The sequence below is a fragment of the Cannabis sativa genome, chromosome 8 (genome assembly GCF_029168945.1).
Source record: "Cannabis sativa cultivar Pink pepper isolate KNU-18-1 chromosome 8, ASM2916894v1, whole genome shotgun sequence".
Lineage (NCBI taxonomy): Eukaryota > Viridiplantae > Streptophyta > Magnoliopsida > Rosales > Cannabaceae > Cannabis > Cannabis sativa.
This window is the reverse complement of record NC_083608.1, coordinates 45,014,655-45,035,236: the sequence shown is the minus strand read 5'-3', so window position 1 is coordinate 45,035,236 and position 20,582 is coordinate 45,014,655. Positions and strand designations below refer to the sequence as shown.

General features: G+C 33.2%; 2 protein-coding genes and 1 non-coding gene across 6 annotated transcripts; 1 reads left to right on the top strand and 2 right to left on the bottom strand.

Annotated features, from left to right (window-relative positions):
- LOC115701316 (phosphatidylinositol 3,4,5-trisphosphate 3-phosphatase and protein-tyrosine-phosphatase PTEN1) lies at positions 1-2,962 on the bottom strand. 4 transcript variants are annotated; one of them, XM_061103009.1, is made up of 8 exons: positions 2,863-2,962; positions 2,362-2,743; positions 2,097-2,273; positions 1,597-1,710; positions 1,307-1,495; positions 958-1,230; positions 773-874; positions 1-673 (listed from the first exon to the last, which is right to left on the bottom strand). In XM_061103009.1, exons 2-8 carry the CDS (start codon positions 2,638-2,640, stop codon positions 452-454), a joined length of 1,356 nt encoding a protein of 451 aa, XP_060958992.1. In that variant the 5' UTR covers positions 2,641-2,743; positions 2,863-2,962; the 3' UTR covers positions 1-451. The 4 variants fall into 4 exon arrangements, with proteins under 4 accessions (XP_060958992.1, XP_030484934.2, XP_060958994.1 ...); XM_030629074.2 differs by having other exon boundaries at positions 2,362-2,738; positions 2,863-2,958; XM_061103011.1 differs by lacking the exon at positions 2,863-2,962 and having other exon boundaries at positions 2,362-2,471; positions 2,614-2,856.
- A 7,308-nt stretch (positions 2,963-10,270) lies between these two features.
- On the top strand, positions 10,271-10,377 carry LOC115701782 (small nucleolar RNA R71). Its single transcript, XR_004008762.2, has one exon. It is a non-coding gene; the product is annotated as a small nucleolar RNA R71 (small nucleolar RNA).
- A 3,692-nt stretch (positions 10,378-14,069) lies between these two features.
- LOC115699640 (cyclic nucleotide-gated ion channel 2) lies at positions 14,070-19,004 on the bottom strand. Its single transcript, XM_030627143.2, has 8 exons — positions 18,429-19,004; positions 17,689-18,337; positions 16,570-16,785; positions 16,165-16,481; positions 15,971-16,082; positions 15,625-15,861; positions 15,436-15,522; positions 14,070-14,749 (listed from the first exon to the last, which is right to left on the bottom strand). The coding sequence occupies exons 1-8, from the start codon at positions 18,458-18,460 to the stop codon at positions 14,258-14,260; spliced, it is 2,142 nt and encodes a 713-aa protein (XP_030483003.2). The 5' UTR covers positions 18,461-19,004; the 3' UTR covers positions 14,070-14,257.
- Between the last annotated feature and the right edge of the window lie 1,578 nt (positions 19,005-20,582).

Sequence of the window (20,582 nt, the reverse complement as noted above, 5' to 3'; positions counted from 1 at the left end):
GAAATATTCAGCAATATATATACATACAAATTTGTCAAAAACAATAATAAGCAATACATATTTAACTATTGTCAAAAAGAGGTTTTGTTCCATATGGTGTGGAGTGGAGTGCATGCACCCATCTTTCTGTACAAATAACAAAATAAGTCTCACCTATTGTAATAAAGAGAGTTTGTTTTGTACCATATATGCATCTTAATTAGAACCCAAAAGATCAAAACACAAAGTGATTTTTTAAGGGCCAAAATGGCTCTTTAAGTCCTATTAAAGTACAAAACTTTCAAAGACAACTTAATGGTCAAGCTACATATGTTTGGTTTTTGGGATTGTTAAATTTGGTGTATAATAAGGTTATGAGAATATAAAGACAGACATACAAATTAGTTAAATCAAGAGCTGTAGAATGAGAGACTAAAATCAACTCTCTCAATCTCAATCTCTCTTTTGTCTTTTAAAATTTGCTATCAACAGTCTCTTCAGACATTCCAAAAGCATTGCCAGACTCATCATTATCACCATTGTTGTTGTTGTTATCATTATCATCATCATCAGATGGACAAGTTGAGCATGTATGCTTTGCATTAGCAGGACCAAATAGCAACTCTAGGCAAAATGCAGGGCCACATATTGATCTTCCTTTGCTCCCAACTTTGTCCAACTCCCGAACACTTAACTGTTACAGTTTTAACCATAATGTTTGTTATATACACACATCTATTTAAGTTTAATTTACACACACACACACACACACAAAAGTATGAAATAGTAGTACTTGTAGAAGGCTGTTTCTAATGAAAGCTGTATTGAAGCAAACATAGAAGAGACGCCCACCATTCATTTTTTGGTTAAATATAACACGCACATCTCCTGTAACCTGTCTCACCAAACATCATTAAAACATTAATTAGTGTTCTAAAAATTAAGGTACATTATTATTAATTGGTGTGTAATACTTACTTGCACAGGTTTTTGTAGATAACATTCAAGACAAGCCTTTTGGTATAGAACAGGACTCTCTGTATCCATTTGTACAACTTGAGGAGGCTTTTGCTGGTCTTCTACTACTTCTTCTTCTTCTTCTTTTTCTTGTGGCTTCTCTTCTTGTTCTTCATTACTTCCAATGAAATTGAGGAAATACTTAAGACTTTCAGTCCTTTGGTATCCTTTTCTTATTTGTCTGCAGCAACTCCTAGCAACTTCTACTGGTGGACGGTAGAGCTGACCAGCTATCTAAATACATGCATTAACATAATTGTTATCAATTCTCTAATGAATTGGGTTTTGTTTTTTTGGTACAAAAACAAACCTGTTGCAGCTCAGACACCACAAAGTAAACCGAGTCCATGTTGAGTGTGTCGTAGAGACGAATTCGACGCAATTCTCTGCTACATGGTTGAGGTAAGTTCACAACTGGTGGTCCATTTCCAACCCCTTTTGGAAATGACAATGAATTTGACCAATAACTCACGTAGCGACGCTGGCTTGGTATCGATACCTGTAAAGAAAAGTTCGATCCAATGCTTTATTTCTATCCAATTGGTTATGTAATGATTCCTTGTATCTTAATATTATACTTTGTTAATGCTAAGTACTTACTCCTTCATTGTTTGTTGTTCTTTTATGAGCATATAATTGAAGAGCCTCCTCTGCAGACATTCCACTGTACACAAGGTAGGAACATACCATTAAGCCTGTTCTACCTTTACCTGCCTGAAAATTGAAATGTTATGATGATGATGATGATGATATAAAAAAGAAAAGGGTAAATACCATTTTGGATCTTATGTTTTGTAAAAGTTATAAATTGGACTCTCTGTTTATTAAATGACAAAATGGACCCTGTATTTTCTAAAATGGTACAAATAGGACCTTGAACTGTTATTTTATCAAAATAAAACTTAATAATAATCTAATCTAGAGATGTTATGATAAAACTAGTTACATTTTCTGTATCTGTTCGTGTTAGAAATTGTAAATTGAACTTAAGGTCTTATTTTTACCATTTTGAAAAATATAGGATCCATTTTGTCCTTTAACAAAACAGAGGTCCAAAATGGTATTCACCCAAAAGAAAAACAATTGAGGAAGAAAATTACCATGCAGTGTATGACAGCAATGTTTTTGGGATCAGATGAAAGCCAAGAAGACACATTTTCACAGAAAAGTTTGATCATTTCAAGCTGAGGAACATGATTATCATCAAAAGGAAATGCTTCCACACGGCCATGAAAGTGAGATGGATTATAGTTTTCCTCAATGCAGAGGTTGTAGATCTATCAAAATATCATCAAAACAAGAGATTTTTTATGTACCATTAAAAACAAAGAAACAAAGAGATGATATTTATGGTTGAAAATTGACCTTGTAATGTTCATGATGTCTCATGTCAAGAACAGACTTGACCTGCCAAAGAGGATTGCGAAACATGGCTCTCATACGTTCTGCAGGGAATGACATGGCTAGTAAACGATCTGTAATGTAAGACATGTCAAGATCATACCCCTCAACCAACATTCTCCTTCTCTGTCTTGATACCAAGTTTCGAATATAAAGACTTTTGCTCACATAATTGATCACATGATGTTGTAAGCTTAGATCTTCCTTCAAAATTACCTCTTGTTTGGAAAAGTTTAATCCCATTTGATCCAATAATTAGAAATATATGTACATTTTTATATGATGGTCATCTCTAAAACACCTTTTGGTTTGAGCAGCCTGACCTTTTCTGCACATTAATTCTTTCCTAACAAAAATCAACAATATCATATTCCTAATCTAGAAAAAAAAAATAATAATAATTAAAACACAAAATAAAAACATTTTCTTGATTTTGAGATTGTTGAATTTTTCTTTTGATCTTACCTCATCGAATGATCATCGTTTACAATAAGGTGATACAACAAATCCCAAAATAAGAAAATTATGAAAACCTAGAGATAGTTTTAAATATGATTTTCAGGTGGTCAATGTATAAGAAAAAAAAAATGTATTCCAAATTAGGTAATTTGTGAGACATAAAAGGCTAGAATTTAGAGGCAATGCTAATCTTATTTAGGTACAGCTTTTGGCGGGAAATTATGACTTGTCATCATTCTAAAAACAATATTTTAAGCATATGTTTATTTTTTCTTTTGTTATTAATTATTGTTATTTAAAATAGTGTGATACTAAATATTATAGGTTTAATGATGTTAATGTTCAAATTTTTTACACTTACATTGTGTGAATGTGAGAGTTTCCTAAGTTTATTTTTTGAAGGCTCTTGTTAATTTTATTAATTTTTGACATATTTTATTTGATAAAAATATTTATATTTTCTAATTAAATTCGCGTATCTATACATGTTACAAAATTTTTTATAGTTGGAAAGTTTGACAAAAAATATTATGTGTTTAATATGATAAAATCAAATTTCTTGAGCTGTCTTATTCCCAACCAATTTTCTTGCTTTGTATATATTTGAGTTGTATTGCATGTTCAGATTATAATAGGGAAGTTTTGGTTTCTACATCAATTGATGATTCTAACCATATATTTACGAATCTGTTGCTACAAAATTTGGAAATGAAGTCAAATTGAAGAATTCATGTGGTGCCTTGTATGAGTATGATTATAAATAGTAAATACTCATATTGACAATATTTAGGATTAGATCATCTCTTTTGTTTATCATTATTGAATATTATAATTAAAAGAATGTCATTATTGTATAGAGGTTAGTAAGTTCGATTTTACTTATGTATATATAGTGTCTTTTGTAAGTGCAAATCTTCTGAGAAGGTTGTTCAAGTTTTGCTTCAAAAGAAAGCAAATACATATGTCAAGCATATCGAAAATAGTTTGAATCTAATAAAAATATAAAATTTATTTGTCAAGATGGAATATATTAAGTTCACAGTATATAAAAGGGAATTTATTATTTATGCATAAAATTTTGTATTTTTGCAATTGATTAATGATTACTAATTATATATAGCAATAATGATATAACATTTTAATACGTAAAATATTTATAAGATATATGTATAATAATAAATGATTTTAAGCTTTTTTTTTTGGAAGGGCATGAATGGTATTAAGCTGGAGCTGGAGATGGTAAAGATTAATTATTTCTCCTATTGATTTCTCTTCTTCTTGACATGAGTAACTACCTAAGTTAAACCAAAAATTCACAATTTATGAAATTATTATTATTATTATTATTATTATTATTATTATTATTATTATTAGATTTAACTAATATCAAATATAGTATTTATCTAATTAAAATAATATATGCAATGTTTTAAGGAATAAAATAATTATGACACACATTAATTTTTATAATTATTTATCAAAAAAATAAAATAAATGAGATTTGATATTAAATATTATGAATAGGAATAGGGTATTAGGCAACAAAAATACCCTTTTACATTTCATTATAAAATTAAGGGTGCGTTTGGTAATATTTATTAATCAGTTTTTTGTTTTTAAAATTAGAAAAGTAAAAATATTTTCTAAAATTATGTTCTATAAAACTGTTTTTAATTTTCAATTTTTTAATCAAAAATCTAAATTTAAAAAAAAAAATTACTTTAAAATTTTTTTAAACAGTTTTTTTAATCATATTTTAGACTTCGACTCCATGAGATCTTAGAAACCGAAACTAGACTCGGCCCCAGACTTGGACCCGCCCCCAATCCTGACCTCCCTGGACCCGACTAAAATAAAATCAACAAATGAAAATAAAAATAATATTTACAAAGCATATTTTTATTTTTTGTTTTTTAAAATTGAAAAAGAAAAGTGGTTATAGAACACATTTTTGTTTTTCAAAAATAAAATTTTTAAAATAAAAACTTTACTTTTATCTTTGTGATTAAAAAATTTAAAAACAAAAGTGTTACTAAACGCCACCTAAATAAATCACCCCACTTTAATTTTATTTCTGACTTCGCTCCTAGCATCTACTATTCTTCTCCATTTCTCGAAGTCCATAGATCACCACGGCCAACCATAGATCGGCCACACAACCAAATCGAAGTCCATAAATTCAATCCTAAGCCCAAAACAAAATCCGCTCACACTCAAAACTAACCAAACCAAACACATGCCAATAATAATAAGATTATTTAGGATTTTTCACCCCGAACTATATATGACCTACATATTATTGTGCCTTCTGAATTTTGTAGCCCATTTAAAATAGTCCATGAACTATTTACAGTTGTAAATTAATTATTCTGTCAAGTTTTATTACATGTGATGAACAAAATAATGACATAACTACTACATTAGCGTCATATCACATGTGTAATTTAACATTAAAAAAATAAAATTATTATTTTTATAAAATCATTAAATTTAAAATCAACTAATAATAAAGAAATTTACTTAAAACTAAATTAAAAAAATTAAAATTATTATTTTTTTCAAATTAATTACATAATAATTTTATTTGTCACGTGTGACAAAATTTGATAGACTAATTCACAATACTGTAAATAGTTCAGGGACCATTTTTAACAAGCTGAAAATTTCAGGAACACAATAATACATAAGTCATAATTCTGGAAATACTCCTAAATAGCTTAACAATAATAATAATAATTACAGATGCAGAAAAATAAATTAAGATCCGTAACTGAAAGCACCGATAAGAACGATGGCAAGGTTGAAGCGGCTCAACCAAACCGATACCCTTCAAAGAAAGAGCCGGTAACCGAAGTCGAACTCAATGCCGAAGTCAAGATGAATGTGGCGTCTAAGTCGAAGTTGAAGTTGAAGTAGCAGAGGTAGAAGTCGAAGTCGAATTGTAGAGTTGTGAAGAATTTTTTTCTTAAAGAGAAAATTAGGGTTAAGAAAAGAATGTAAAAATGATTTGAAAAAGCTAGTTGAATATTATTAATGTAAAATGTCTTATAAAATTGAAAATTTAAAAAGTAAAGCGAACAAGTGTTAAAAATATTGTAAACTTTCGTATAATTAGTAATTTCTCCTTCATTAATTACAAATGTTATACAAATCTGTTACAACCTCTTAGTCAACCTCTTGTTACGAAAATTCTGTTTATTACGCAAGTGTACGTATCAAGTAGTATCTCACGCAAGTGAGGTCGAACCACAGGGAATTGGATTAAGTACTACTAAACTATACTTATGATTCTATTTGGTAAAATAATAAGTTGCAATTTTAAAAGTAAATAACTCAGAAATTAAAGAGAAAATAAACGAAGATTAATCAAGATGAGAGATTAGGGAGGTGAATCCTGTTGATAAGCTACCAATGTTAATACCTAATTACTATCCTTATCTCAATGTGAAAGACAGATTATAAATTAACCTAACTCTTTTCAGATCTTTTAGGTTCTAAATAATATGTTCTCTAATTAACTTCTTAATTAGATCAACACAAAATCAACATTAAGCAATAATCTATTAGTCACTAAGGCTATGTAAATACCTTCGTTTTACATCAAAACCTAGACTATCCAAATTTTAGCATTCCCAATTCTCACTTTTCAGATTTCGAATTAGGATCATAGAACATGTAAAAGGTGATCAAGCTTGCACATGAAATTAAACACAAATAAAGATAGTATTCACACATAAGATGAAGGAATGGCAATTATTTATTAACTAGGCATAAACTTAAACAACAATCATCATCCTCCCTTATTGGGAAATTTAGTTCATAATAACTCTAAAAACATCCATGATTAATTCAGAAATAAAAACAAACATAAAGAAGAATAAAAAGGGTAAAAGAAAGAAACTAGAAGGTGGTATCGCTCCGGGTCTTCAAGATAGCTTCCTCTCCACTTGCCTCCACTATTAGGTCTGTTTTTGCTCTTTTCTGACCTTCAATGTCGTATTCCTTATATAGGGATGAGTGGTGAGCCTCCAATTGAGTGAAAAATCAAAATTAGGTCAAATCTGCGATTTCCGTACCTAGTCGCGACTAGCATTTAAGCTGGTCGCGACTACAGGCAAAACTCGAAAAACCGAGTTTCGCCAACTCACGAAGTCGCGACCGGGGTCGCGACCGGGAAAAAGGGTCGCGACACGGCTCTCGGAGGTCGCGACTACCGATGCTTCGGAACCGAATTTTCCAATTTTTTCCAAGTTTGTCCCGGCTTTTTGCCATTTGACCGAATTCGAACTTTAACACCCCGGAACTCCGAAATAATGAAAATCAAGCGTAAAACTGCTCCAAAAGACACCAATAGACGAGATAATGCTAACTTTAAAGACCCGAAATATAGGTTAATTATAACCTAACAAAATCCCCCAAACTAGATTCTTACTCGCCCCCGAGTAAGATAAAAAAAACTAACTACGCTATCAGATAATCACTACGTTGCTGACTCATGCTCTGTTTTCTTCCTTGCATAAACTAGAATTTTGATCCTACTAACTCTAACAATTAACTCGGATGCTCAATTAATAACACTATGTACAACTGCAACAATCTACTCAAATATGAAACAATATGAAACATCATTATGAAAGTTTTACTCTTTCCATTAGTTCCACAGCCCGATAACTCATAAGCTTGCATGTTTACCTTTCTCCACTAATGTTGACAGTATTCTTTGGAATCATTAGGTCTTTTCAAGGCTTAGGTAATATGGCTCAGATATTCAGGGATAGGCAAGAGACAATTTTGGCTCAAGATATCATAAGCACACAAACAGAACCCCCAAGCTTTTTACTTTTCTTTTTCTAAAACCCCATACTGTTCCCAAGTTTACCAAGATTGAGAGAAGATATATTTCTTTATTTTCCAACATTACTGAAATCATATTCTTTACTTCTTTTTTCTCAATGCTTTGTTTTTTTATTTTTTTTTTCAGTGACATTGAATTACACAATTTTTTCTCTTCTTTCATCTCAATCTTACACAAATTTTTCTCCCTCTCACTATTTCGTCACACTAAATGTTTCTTTTCCCCCAAACTAATCATATAGCTTATGATATCACGGATAATCATGGTGAGAATAAAAATTAATAGTGTGGTTGCAGAATTTCAAATCAGTGGGTGAAAACACAACAAGTTAAGGCTCAAAAGGGTAACTAGGGATACACATTATGGTAGGCTTGAAAGGCTCAAACTATCCAATTAATGCCTAAGTCATATTCCAATTGAACACTATCAAGGATTTCGCCTCAAAAGAATAAACATGCAAGTTCTAAGCTATCCTGTCAATCTTACCACAAACCATAGTAAAACAGTTATAACAATTTTCACAAATTGAGTATTTGCAGAAAAACACAGGTTTCTAAGCATCCAAACTAATCCAAAGAGTTAACAAAATCAAGCACACAGTTATTTTACAGTTTCAGATCACATCACACTAATCAGCAGTATACAACTATCATCAAGCTTATTGCCATTCCTTAACTAAAGCAAAAAAAAACTAAAACATAAAATTAAAATGCAGAAATTAAAGTGCAGAATTTAAAATTTTTAAGCCTCTCCCCCCAAACTAAATATTACATTGTCCCCAATGTATACAGTAATATGCAGAGAGAAGAAACTTACCTGAGACCCTTTCAGAAAGGGTTGGGTGGACCCTTTTCATCCAAAAGAGCCCTCGTACTAAATGAAGAAAATTGACCACCAATAGTGTTGATTTCAGATTTTTGCACAAGAGTAAGCTCACCTTCAGAACTACCACACATCAATCTTTTCCAACGACGCTGAATCATTTGAAGTCGCTCTTTAGGCTTTGCTTTCTTCTTATCAGCTTTAACAAAAGAACCCTTCACCATCTCAATCTTGCAACAGGTAGGAATGTCAGTTGGGGCAAAAACATTAAAATTGACCTCTTCAACTTGCACTCTCAACTTTAACTCTCCCTTTTGAACATCTATTACTGCTCGGCCCGTGGCTAAGAATGGTCTTCCCAAAATAATGGGAATAGTTGAATCTTCCTCCATATCAAGAATTAGGAAATCAGCAGGGAAGATAAACTTACCAACCTTCACCAGTACATCTTCAATTATCCCACGAGGATGAGTCAAAGAACAATCTGCCAGTTGTAAAGTCACTGTTGTAGGCTTTGCTTTTCCCAATCCTAGCCTTTTGAAGACAGACAATGGCATTAGATTAATGCTTGCTCCCAAATCACACAGAGCTTTGGTTTCCACCGAACCCCCTATAGAGCATGGAATATTGAAACTGCCCGGATCTTTAAGCTTGGGCGGTAGTTTCTTTTGCAAAATAGCGCTACACTCCTCAGTTAATGCCACTGTTTCATAGTCCTCCAATTTTCTCTTCTTAGACAATATCTCCTTCATGAACTTCACATAACGGGGCATTTGTTCCAAGGCTTCAGCAAAAGGAATGTTGATGTGTAGTCTTTTGAAGACCTCTAGGAATTTGGTGAACTGTTTGTCTAGACTTGACTTTCTGAGCCTCTGAGGATAGGGTATTTTCACATGGTGATCAATGCTAATTGGTGGAGACTGTTGTGGTTGTGTTGGGCTGTCAGTAGCCTTCTCTGATGTTGGTGTTGGGGTTGGCTTTGGTTGAGCTTCATTCTTCTTTTCTCCATCAGCTGATTGTGGCAGTTCAGGACCATCATAATTTTTACCGCTTCTCAGGGTAATTGCTTTGCAGTTTTCTTTGGGGTTTACTTCAGTTGTGCTAGGCAAATTCCCTTGAGGACGGGTTGCTACTTGAGTTGCTAGTTGGCCCATCTGTGTCTGCAGGTCTTTGATTGAAGATCTAGTTTCAGTCATGAATTGAAGCAATAAATCTGTTTGCAAACTAGAATTTCCACCAGAAGTTTGTTGCTGATTAAACTGTTGATTCTGATTCTGGTTCTGATTTCGTTGCTGATAGAACCCACTGTTTCTTCGGTTATTACCCTGGTCGAACCCATAGTTGTTGTTGTTGTTCTGTGAATAGTTTCCAATGGCTTTAGCTTCATCCATTGGCAAATCATCCACATCAGCTTGGCATTCTGAAAAGTGATGGCTTCCCCCACATAACTCACACACAACTTGGGCTTGTTTAGCTTGCCCTGCAATTATCTTCGTCAATGCCTCAACCTGTGTTGTCAACTTTGTGATGGCATCGACCTCTAACACACCAGCTACCTTCTTTGATTGACTTCTCTCAGTTGGCCACTGTTGATTGTTTAGAGCCATCTCCTCCAATAGATCATAAGCCTCATTAGCACTCTTCCTCATAAAGGCTCCTCCAGCTGCAGCATCTATTAAAGTTCTTGTGTTTCCTACCAACCCATTGTAGAAGTTGTGGACCAGCATCCACTTCTCTATACCATGGTGAGGGCACTTTCTGATCAGATCTTTAAACCTCTCCCAAGCCTCATGGAGAGATTCATTATCTTGTTGGCAGAAGTTATTAATTTCTCCTCTCAGCTTTGCAGACTTGGCTGGAGGAAAGAACTTTGACAAGAATTTAGTTGCTAGATCATTCCAGGTGGCGATAGAGTTGGGTGGCAAGGAGTTTAGCCAACTCTTGGCTCGTTCTCTAAGAGAGAATGGGAACAGTCTCAGTCGAATAGCATCATCACTAACTCCATTAACTTTAAAGGTTTCACAAAGTTTCATGAAGTTAGAGAGATGCAGATTAGGATCTTCAGAAGGAAGGCCACCAAACTGAACTGAAGACTGCACCATCTGAAGTATGGCAGGTTTGATCTCAAAGTTATTTGCATCCACTGCCGGTGGCCTGATACACGACTGCACCCCCGTCAGAGTAGGGAGAATGTAATCTCTCAAGCTGCGGCCATTAGCTTGATCTTCTACTGCGCCACCATTGTTACCGTTATTGCCTCCATTGTTTGCAGCATTAGCAGCCATGATTTCTGAAGTTTCGGCGATTCTTTGAAACTCCCTCTTGCCTCTTGTTCCTTCGGTTTCTCCTACAAGTTTTCTCGATTTCGGGATCAACTGGTAATATCACTGCTTGTCCTTGACGGCGCATACACTTATGATTCCTGAAATAGATCACGAAAATATTGCAAGAAAAAGGTTAGAAAAAATCAGCAAGAGAAAATATACCAAAGTAGAAGTTAGTATAATTTTGTGTAATATTAATCTTTAAACAATTCCCCGGCAACGGCGCCAAAAACTTGTTACGAAAATTCTGTTTATTACGCAAGTGTACGTATCAAGTAGTATCTCACGCAAGTGAGGTCGAACCACAGGGAATTGGATTGAGTACTACTAAACTATACTTATGATTCTATTTGGTAAAATAATAAGTTGCAATTTTAAAAGTAAATAACTCAGAAATTAAAGAGAAAATAAACGAAGATTAATCAAGATGAGAGATTAGGGAGGTGAATCCTGTTGATAAGCTACCAATGTTAATACCTAATTACTATCCTTATCTCAATGTGAAAGACAGATTATAAATTAACCTAACTCTTTTCAGATCTTTTAGGTTCTAAATAATATGTTCTCTAATTAACTTCTTAATTAGATCAACACAAAATCAGCATTAAGCAATAATCTATTAGTCACTAAGGCTATCTAAATACTTTCGTTTTACATCAAAACCTAGACTATCCAAATTTTAGCATTCCCAATTCTCACTTTTCAGATTTCGAATTAGGATCATAGAACATGTAAAAGGTGATCAAGCTTGCACATGAAATTAAACACAAATAAAGATAGTATTCACACATAAGATGAAGGAATGACAATTATTTATTAACTAGGCATAAACTTAAACAACAATCATCATCCTCCCTTATTGGGAAATTTAGTTCATAATAACTCTAAAAACATCCATGATTAATTCAGAAATAAAAACAAACATAAAGAAGAATAAAAAGGGTAAAAGAAAGAAACTAGAAGGTGGTATCGCTCCGGGTCTTCAAGATAGCTTCCTCTCCACTTGCCTCCACTATTAGGTCTGTTTTTGCTCTTTTCTGACCTTCAATGTCGTATTCCTTATATAGGGATGAGTGGTGAGCCTCCAATTGAGTGAAAAATCAAAATTAGGTCAAATCTGCGATTTCCGTACCTAGTCGCGACTAGCATTTAAGCTGGTCGCGACTACAGGCAAAACTCGAAAAACCGAGTTTCTGCCAAACTCACGAAGTCGCGACCAGGGTCGCGACCAGGAAAAAGGGTCGCGACCTGGCTCTCTGGAGGTCGCGACTACTGATGCTTCTGGAACCGAATTTTCCAATTTTTTCCAAGTTTGTCCCAGTTTTTCGCCATTTGACTAAATTCGAACTTTAACACCCCGGGAACCTGAAATAATGAAAATCAAGCGTAAAACTGCTCCAAAAGACACCAATAGACGAGATAATGCTAACTTTAAAGACCCGAAATATAGGTTAATTATAACCTAACACCTCTACACCTGAAAACATATGTTGGAATATTTTTTTAATTTTTTTTTTCACTGGGATCAATATTCGTTATGCTTACAACATCATCCATGTAATTTTTGAAAATTTTCGAATAGTTTACAGTATCAAAAATACATTTGAAGTTTTTTGAACGCGCGTGGTAAATTGGAATATCAAAAATTCTGTTTTCAGTATTGTAAACTATTCAAAAGTTTTCAAAAATTTACAGGGATGATAATGTAACTATAACAAATACCGCTATGAAAAAATTTCGGCATGTGATTTCGGACGTAATGGTTGACTAAAAGGTTGTAATAAGAGGTTGTAATTAGCACTCCTCAATAAGTATTTCAAACATACAACAAACTAGAATAAAATTTATATTTTTTGAGTAAAAAATCCTTAGTATTGTAATTTTTTTTTAGAAAATATTTGTATTTGTAAACAGACTTTATATTCTATTTTTTTTTTTTTTTAAGTTTTACACATTTTTAAAAGTACCCCTTCAAATTTTAATTTTTCCAATATTATCTCACTAATATAGATTTTTAATTAGATGAATAAATAAACATATTTTATTGGATAAATGCTATTTTTTTTTTTTTTTGAACAAGGATAAATGCTATGTTTGGATAAATAAGCTTACCCCTTGAATTATGTTTGCTATTTTTTTTTTTAAAAAAAATTAGGTCTTTATATATTCAACCATTACTCATTAGCTAGTTTTACTTAAGTTTTAACCATTTTTAAGTCGTTCTTTTTAAAGGAAAATAAATTACACTATATGCCATATATGGCAGAATCAATGTTTTATTTTATTTTATTTTATTTGTTTGAGATAAAAGAACTCAATCAATCTGTAAATAGCAATAAGGGTATATTTGAAAGTATACTTATTAAAGTAGGTAGATTTTAAAAAAAATTTAATATGCAACTATTTTTAGTTAATTTATATATATATAAAAAAAATATTTCCCAACTTATTATTATTATTTTTTTTAAATATCAACTTGCTAGTGTTATTCTTTTGAAACAAACTCGTCAATTCATAAGAGATTTTCACGATTACTTTCTCTATTTTTCAAGTTAAATAAATTCAAATTACATTTATTAGTATACGATCCAGACAAAATCGATGATAATGGCAACTTTTCAAATAATTGAGAACTAAACAAAAGTCCTTTTCAAAAAAAATAAAAGTAAACAAAAGAAAATACCAAAAAGAAAAGAAAAAGATGGATGTATACTTAAGAAGGAGGCAAGCAGGACATTCCCAGCAGCAGCATCGGCTGTCATTTTATTTGGAAAACGACAAGATTTTAAGAACCAACCCACTACCCATTCATTGTCGTTTACTAATCAAATAAAGGGCAATTAAATAGAACACAAAAAGACACTATGTTATCTTCACTCAAAACCATATGTAATGTCTCATCACAAAATGTTAAAGACAACACTAGTAATAGTATTAGGTGATGAAAAAGTGACAATATTGTTATATAAATTTACAATCCCAAGTTACAAAATTATATACAATTGTGATTGATGTATTTATAGAGTTAGGAAGGGTATTTAGCTGCATAACTCTAATTGGAGTGGGCGTGCTCATCAAAAGCTTCAGTCAACTAAAAAAACTTACTTAGACCTTAAACATAGATACTAAGCCTATTAACTATTGATTACTAAGAATATAGATTAATACAGTAAAAAACTATCCGATCAACTCAATGTTTAATAAAATCAATATAAATTCCAAATGTTAATAACATTGATTCCCCCTCCACACCATTTATTGTTCTTTTTTTACATGATCGAACACCAATAATTCATGGTGAACAAGAAATAGCTAGATTACCAAAAACTTTATTGAACAAAGCATGATTTTGAGTACTCTAACTAAGAAAATTTCAAAAAAAAAAATTGTTTTGTTCTTTTTATTCTAAATGATCGTGGGGTTTAAGTGACATGAACATGGCAGCGTACTGCATGAGTCGACGCTCAGTACTTTCAGCTTCATGGGAGATATCAGGAATCACAGGACCTCTTGTCCTCAACCTGTAACGACACCATGCGAGCTGTATATTCACAGCAGCCCATGTTCGCCAATTCGAAGAGTAGTATCTAGCCGTTCGTTTAAGTCTTTCGTTGGCGAATTTGTAGCGAAAGTGATCTGTGATGTACTTCAGGTCTTCCGAGTTAAGGCCGAAAGCCTCTGTCGATTCGACGCATGTGAATGTGGCCGACGAGGCCGGTAGGCGCTCCACGAAAGGCCTTCGGAGACACCACGACAGAAGCTCGTCCCCAAGGAACCCCCCTGCCTCGATCACGCTGGTCGCTACTAATCCTTTGCTTAGGTTTTGTGTGCGTTTTATGCGTCCCCTCACAAGGAATATCATTCTTGGCACAGGGTCTCCTTCTCTTATTATCTGTTTTTTTACTCCCAAAAACAAAAGCAAACTTTTGTTTAGCTTTGTCCACTCAAAATTAATATTCTCAAACTATAATGCAATTTAATATTGAAATTTCACATTCATATTGGTATAGAGATCAACTATTATTCTTAAACCAGGGCTCTAAACCTCTTTATAAATTAAAAATATGCACAATATGGTCTTAGAATTTATGTGTGTAAAAAAAGGGTAAAAAATAAAATACCCATTAACTAAAGCCTAATTAGAATTTTTGATCCTTCAATTTTGACATGTATTAAATTATGTCTCTAAATTTTTTCATAAACTATTGAGATTATTAGATTTAAGGATATTTATCTAATTTCGTTCAGTTTTACTAACTAATTTTGTGATTGTGCATGTAATAAATCATACTCTTTATATTTTGATATTTAACAAATCATATTTTTTGAATTTTAAAATGTACGTAACAAATCAAACCCCTTAAATGTTTATCATGTTAGACTTTTTTTTTATTAAAATTAGAAAAAAAATACTTAAATTCAACCATTTCAATAGTTTATAATTTTTAACAACTTTATAAGTTCAGAGAGTATGATTTGTTATCTGATGAAAAAAAAAAAAAAACCTAATAAATAGTGTTAAGTGCATGCATCAAAATTATTATTAAAAAATAAAATAAATACTTATGTTTCTCTAACCTTTTCATCTTTTGTGAACACCAGAGGTCTAACTCGATCACATATGTTGTCAAGAATAAGATCATCCAAGTTATTAAACAGAGGAACCTAGAAAAGGAAAAACAGAGGATATACTTGTTAATTAAGAATTAAAGAGTGTAGTATTATGATTATTTTGTTGAGTAAGATATTATTATTACTATTACGTACCTTTTTAATGAGATCAAGGCATAAATAACGTTTGATATCCCTCCTAAGACCTTCTGGTAAATCTTTAATCAATTCCATATCATCTTCTCCTCCCAAGGCTGTCCATCTCTGTCGTTCGAAACGCCGTACTCTTTGTCTAAGACGAGATGGCAACTGTCTTCTTTTCATCCACCATTCCATGTCTCGACATCTTATTTGCATTTTTCTCTTCTTTGCCATCACAGCATGCAAAAACACCTTTTTTATTTTCGCATACAAAATTCCAAGTTAGTCAGTCTCTCGTATTTTTCATCCCAAAAGGTTATTAAAAAGTTTGAAATTAAAATGGTTACTAATAACCATTTACCTGGATGTTTCCTATTAGTAATGTGAAAAGGAGCAATCCAGATAGAACAATGCAAATGCTGAAAATCACTTCCAGCCAATTACTTGTGGGCTCAAGATCATTCCCAAAGGTACTGATCAATGATACATAGACACCATTATTACACTTCATTACATTTTGAAACATAACAGAATTAATAAGTCCCCAAAGATTACCTGAGTGTCATTAATCCCCAAAAGATGGGATAGAGAATCTTAACAGCAACAGAATTACTAGATATAACTGGAAGTGCCCACTGATAAATCCCATAGTTGAATGTCCCATTAACATCCAAACAAAGCGGCTTTCTAATAATCGTCGTCGAGTTACCGACGCAAGGATTGCCTACTGTGCCGGCAGGCAGCAAAAATTGGTAACATATTTCTTCTCTACAAGACAATGATAGGTTACAGTTGACATTTCTGTCACAATGTTGGCGAAGACATGAAGCCACACGTTGTATTGCAAGGACATACCAACACCCTCCAGCAACCTGTTGTTATAACACAAGTACTAGTTCATGTTATTGTAAGGCTTGAAATTTTTTATGAGTTTTATGAATAATAAGGTAGCTAGCTTACGTGAGAGGCTATGAAATAAGCAATGAGGTTGAGACCAAAACCCCACCAAATTGTGCCAAATATGTATCCCGTGACCTTTTGCATTCTTCTCATTAAACATATGCTGTGATAGACTTTAGGCAGGAATTGGAACAAGAATATCAGCAGAAGTATTGTCATTATGAGTTTAATCTTCTCTTCCCTTATTAATTTTGGTAGTATTAACCAAAACACGGCCTGAAATTGAGTAACATTAAAGACAATATGTATCGTTAATTAATAGCGAGATGAAATTTTGACAAACAACATGCTAATTTTAATTTTAAAAAGAGCGTTGTTATTGGGAATAAGTGGTTCCCAGCATCTTTAATAAGTAGCGTCCCACGATTAATTAGTGATATTAAGTAATTTTTTTTAAATTATACGAATAGTAATATGATACTAAGAAAAGTATGTCTTTTATCAATTTTCGGAAAGTAATGTCTTAACTACTACAGCTGGGCTGACCATCGTTTGGCCTTATAGTTAATAAGTTCATCTAATTATTATACTCAAAAAGTCTTTTGGTACCAAACTTGAATAAGTAACGAAGAAAAACAAAACATGTGAGCAACTCATATATGTAACATTCAAACTCTTAATTGCAGAATATAATTAAAAGCCAATTGTCATTTATAAAGGGTAAGGTAGGCAAAACTTTTTGTGCAACTCGAAAATTAAAGTAACTATAGCTATAGCTACCATGACTCATTTCCATGTCACTTTATTACTTCTTGAAAAAACGCCAGAGTTAATGTCCTTTCCCATCGTTGGACAACTTACCACTATTAGCATATAGTAAAGAAAGTTACATGTATTAATTCATTTATATCATTTTAATTACCGCAAGTACAAACACATGCAAAATAGAGAGAGAAGAGAAGAAGTGAAGTGACATGTATATAGCAATAATAGAATGACGATAATATAAAATAATATGGGATATAAGAATGAGTGGCAGTTACTCTGTGGTATTAATCATTGAATTGGAGAAAGATTATTATTATAATTATGGCAGTTAGTTGGGGTAATATCGTAATTGTGGTTTTCATAATTGAAACGAAAACAGAGACTAAAGGAATTATTCTTTTGATATTGTACCTGAGGAACAGGGAGAATAACGAAGGCGTCGAACCAGAACCCCTTAAGAGATCTTACGTAGTGTGAAGCGATGGCACGTGGATCCCACACGAGTTTTCCACACCCAATCACGAGCGAGTCCCTCGACACGTAAGCCAACCGGAATTGAAGCCAGAGATGGCAGAGATGAACAGCGTCTAAGCACGTGCGTAGCACGGTAACCACCGCAGCCAAACCGCCGTCCATGTACAGACAGGGCGTGCCACCACGCCCGATAGAGAGCGAGTAGAAAAAGAGTGGGTCCACTGCAAGAGCCATCCCTCGGGCCAAGAGGACCGCGCGGTTCCATCTCTGCACGCGCTTGCTTCGAGGGTCGAGCACGCGGCCGAACGAGCCGGTTGGAAGTCGGCGTCGCTTGGCTTCGGCAGCCGCGGCTAAAAGGAGGTCGTTTTTTAGGTCGGTTCGGGATTGAATTGGGATCAAAGATGAACCAGCCGAGGCTTCCCAGTACTGAGACTGATTGGCGCGGTCGCAGCTGGTGGAGTGGAACGCTGGTAGACCCACCTGAGTACAAGCGTAGCATTCCACCGTGCTTGAGTTTGGGTTGATGAATTCATCGGCGTCGCTGTGTGAAGTCGACCCTGAGCTCTCCCGCTGTATTCCAATCAACCTAATTATCATAAACAATTATTATATATATATAAAAATTGAAAACCATGCATATACATATTGATGTATATATAAATAATATATATATGTACCTTGAGAGGGAGGAGAAGTGGGAGGAAGGCATGTTAATTGAAGATGGAGATGAGAATTAACAACCATGGGATTATAACTAGAGAGAGATGAATTTTAAGTTGGTTGCTTAGAGAAATTGAAGTAAAGAAGGGGAAGAAGTTTAGTGAAGTATAGAGATATATTTATAAGAGAGAGAAGTGAGATTGAGTTATAATAAGATCGCATCTTCCATGGTAACACTTCATAAAAAGTATCAAATGGTCCCACTATCACCAACAACCAATCAATTTTTTTTTTTAAAAAAAAAAATTGTATTTATTTGGTTAGCAAATAACAATGGTGCCAAGTTTTGATATATAAATCCAATTATAAACACACAAAATTACTTTTTTCTCTCTTCCATCGATCTCATCTTACTTGGATCCACTAATGTATAAACCTTTTTGTAGTACTATGCATATTTGTGATGTTGTAATAAGAGCATCTCTTATGAAAGTTGTCTATTTTGCTACATATGCGATAGGATTTATATTTCAATACAAATGTTTATATATAGGGTGAGTGTGTGTGGCAACAGAGACCACGGCCGGGTGGTATTCTCCATCTCTCTCTATTTTTTGTTTGTTAGTTTTATTTTAAGATGAAAGTTACATTTTACCCCTAAAGTTAATTAATTTAATATTTATGTAAGGACTATAGTGATAATTTTTTGACTTGTTAATTATTGGAGTATTTTTTTTTTTTAAGAAACAGTGCTAAATCTTATGTAAATTTATGTGGATGAGATCGAAAATAAAACAATATATATTTTGAGATGATGTGTATAACTTTAGCAATTATAAATGGTATCAATGCTCTAACTATAAAATGGCGTTTGATTTAAAGGAATAAAAAAAAATGAGAATATGAATATGAATATAAATGAAATTGAATATAATTAAATTTAAAATGCATACAAAGTTTGATAAAAAAAAATTATTAATTTTTTTTTCTTATTTTGTATCTTTTTATCCATTTTAAAATTGAATAATCATTCCTAGAATATCAATACATTTAGAATGATATTATACTCTAAATAATGCAACCAAACAAAAAGAAAAATTAATAAAAATTATCTCTTTTTATATTATTACCTTAACCAAACTTGTATGGTAACTACGGAAATGGTGTAACATGTTTAATGGTGGAGTACATATTACTGCTATATTTTTATAAACCAAATATATACTACAGTACAAGGGGTAAATATATAGTAGAAAATAGTTTTTATTATGTAAGTTTTTTATTTGGGTGGGATAATTGTTTTATTATACTTTAATCTATTTTATAATAAGTGGATGTAGATATGGATACAAAACGAAATATACCAAAACAAAAATCCTTAGTACTGTAATTTTTTTCGAATTGTCAGGGTGCACATGTATGTAAGTATATAGAGAATGAAGAGAGAGATGGTTAAGAACGTAAACGTACGTAGTCTCGTGGGAGAGGGTTGGGTTGGGTTGGGTCGGGGAGGTGGCGGGCCCGACGAACCGCTGTCTGAGTTTGTCCGATCGATCAAGGTTGGGACTAATAATATGGGGACCACTCAAACTCTGATCAACTCATCAAGAATGACCACTTCCGCCGGGACCACTTCTATTCTGTGACAGTCAGTAGTCCCGTGATCCGTAAGGGAAAATACCGGGTAAGCTGTGCAATCCCACATCGTCTGGGGAAGGTCAAGTGGGATGATTCTGAAACTGTGTAGGTATGGGACTGCACAGTTTAAGAGAGCTTAAATGGATTGATTGGTACTACCTATGTCAACAAGGTGCATCTTGTTTTTCGGTAGCCCATCTCGAAAGAACTCCACAGTTAAGCGTGCTTGGCCTGGAGCAATTTCAAGGATGGGTGACCTCCTGGGAAGTTTTCCCAGGATGCGTGTGAGTGAGGACAAAGCACGTTGAAAACACTCGTGTTGGTCTGTAGGGTCAGTTATCAATCCAGGAAGCAGTCAGAGCGACGTACTCGTGTATAAGAGCCATTCATTCCGTGGGTGTAAGGACCCAATGAAGGCTTGAAGCGGGGACGTTACATATTCTATACATATATATATTTTTTAGGGTGATCTACGTACAGTAGATTCCAACTTTTAATTAATAATAACATTGTGTCTATTATAACATATATAT

Excerpts from the sequence above, each read along its gene's own strand:
- LOC115699640 (XM_030627143.2), bottom strand. The coding sequence starts at position 18,460 with ATGCCTTCCTCCCACTTCTCCTCCCTCTCAAG. Across the intron at positions 15,523-15,624 it reads GCCTTGATCTCATTAAAAAG|GTTCCTCTGTTTAATAACTT; the intron begins GTACGTAATAGT and ends TTCCTTTTCTAG. Across the intron at positions 14,750-15,435 it reads TGTTCACAAAAGATGAAAAG|ATAATAAGAGAAGGAGACCC; the intron begins GTTAGAGAAACA and ends GTAAAAAAACAG.
- LOC115701316 (XM_061103009.1), bottom strand. The coding sequence starts at position 2,640 with ATGGGATTAAACTTTTCCAAACAAGAGGTAATTTTGAAGGAAGATCTA. Across the intron at positions 1,231-1,306 it reads TGGTGTCTGAGCTGCAACAG|ATAGCTGGTCAGCTCTACCG; the intron begins GTTTGTTTTTGT and ends GCATGTATTTAG. Across the intron at positions 674-772 it reads TTAGAAACAGCCTTCTACAA|TTAAGTGTTCGGGAGTTGGA; the intron begins GTACTACTATTT and ends AAACTGTAACAG.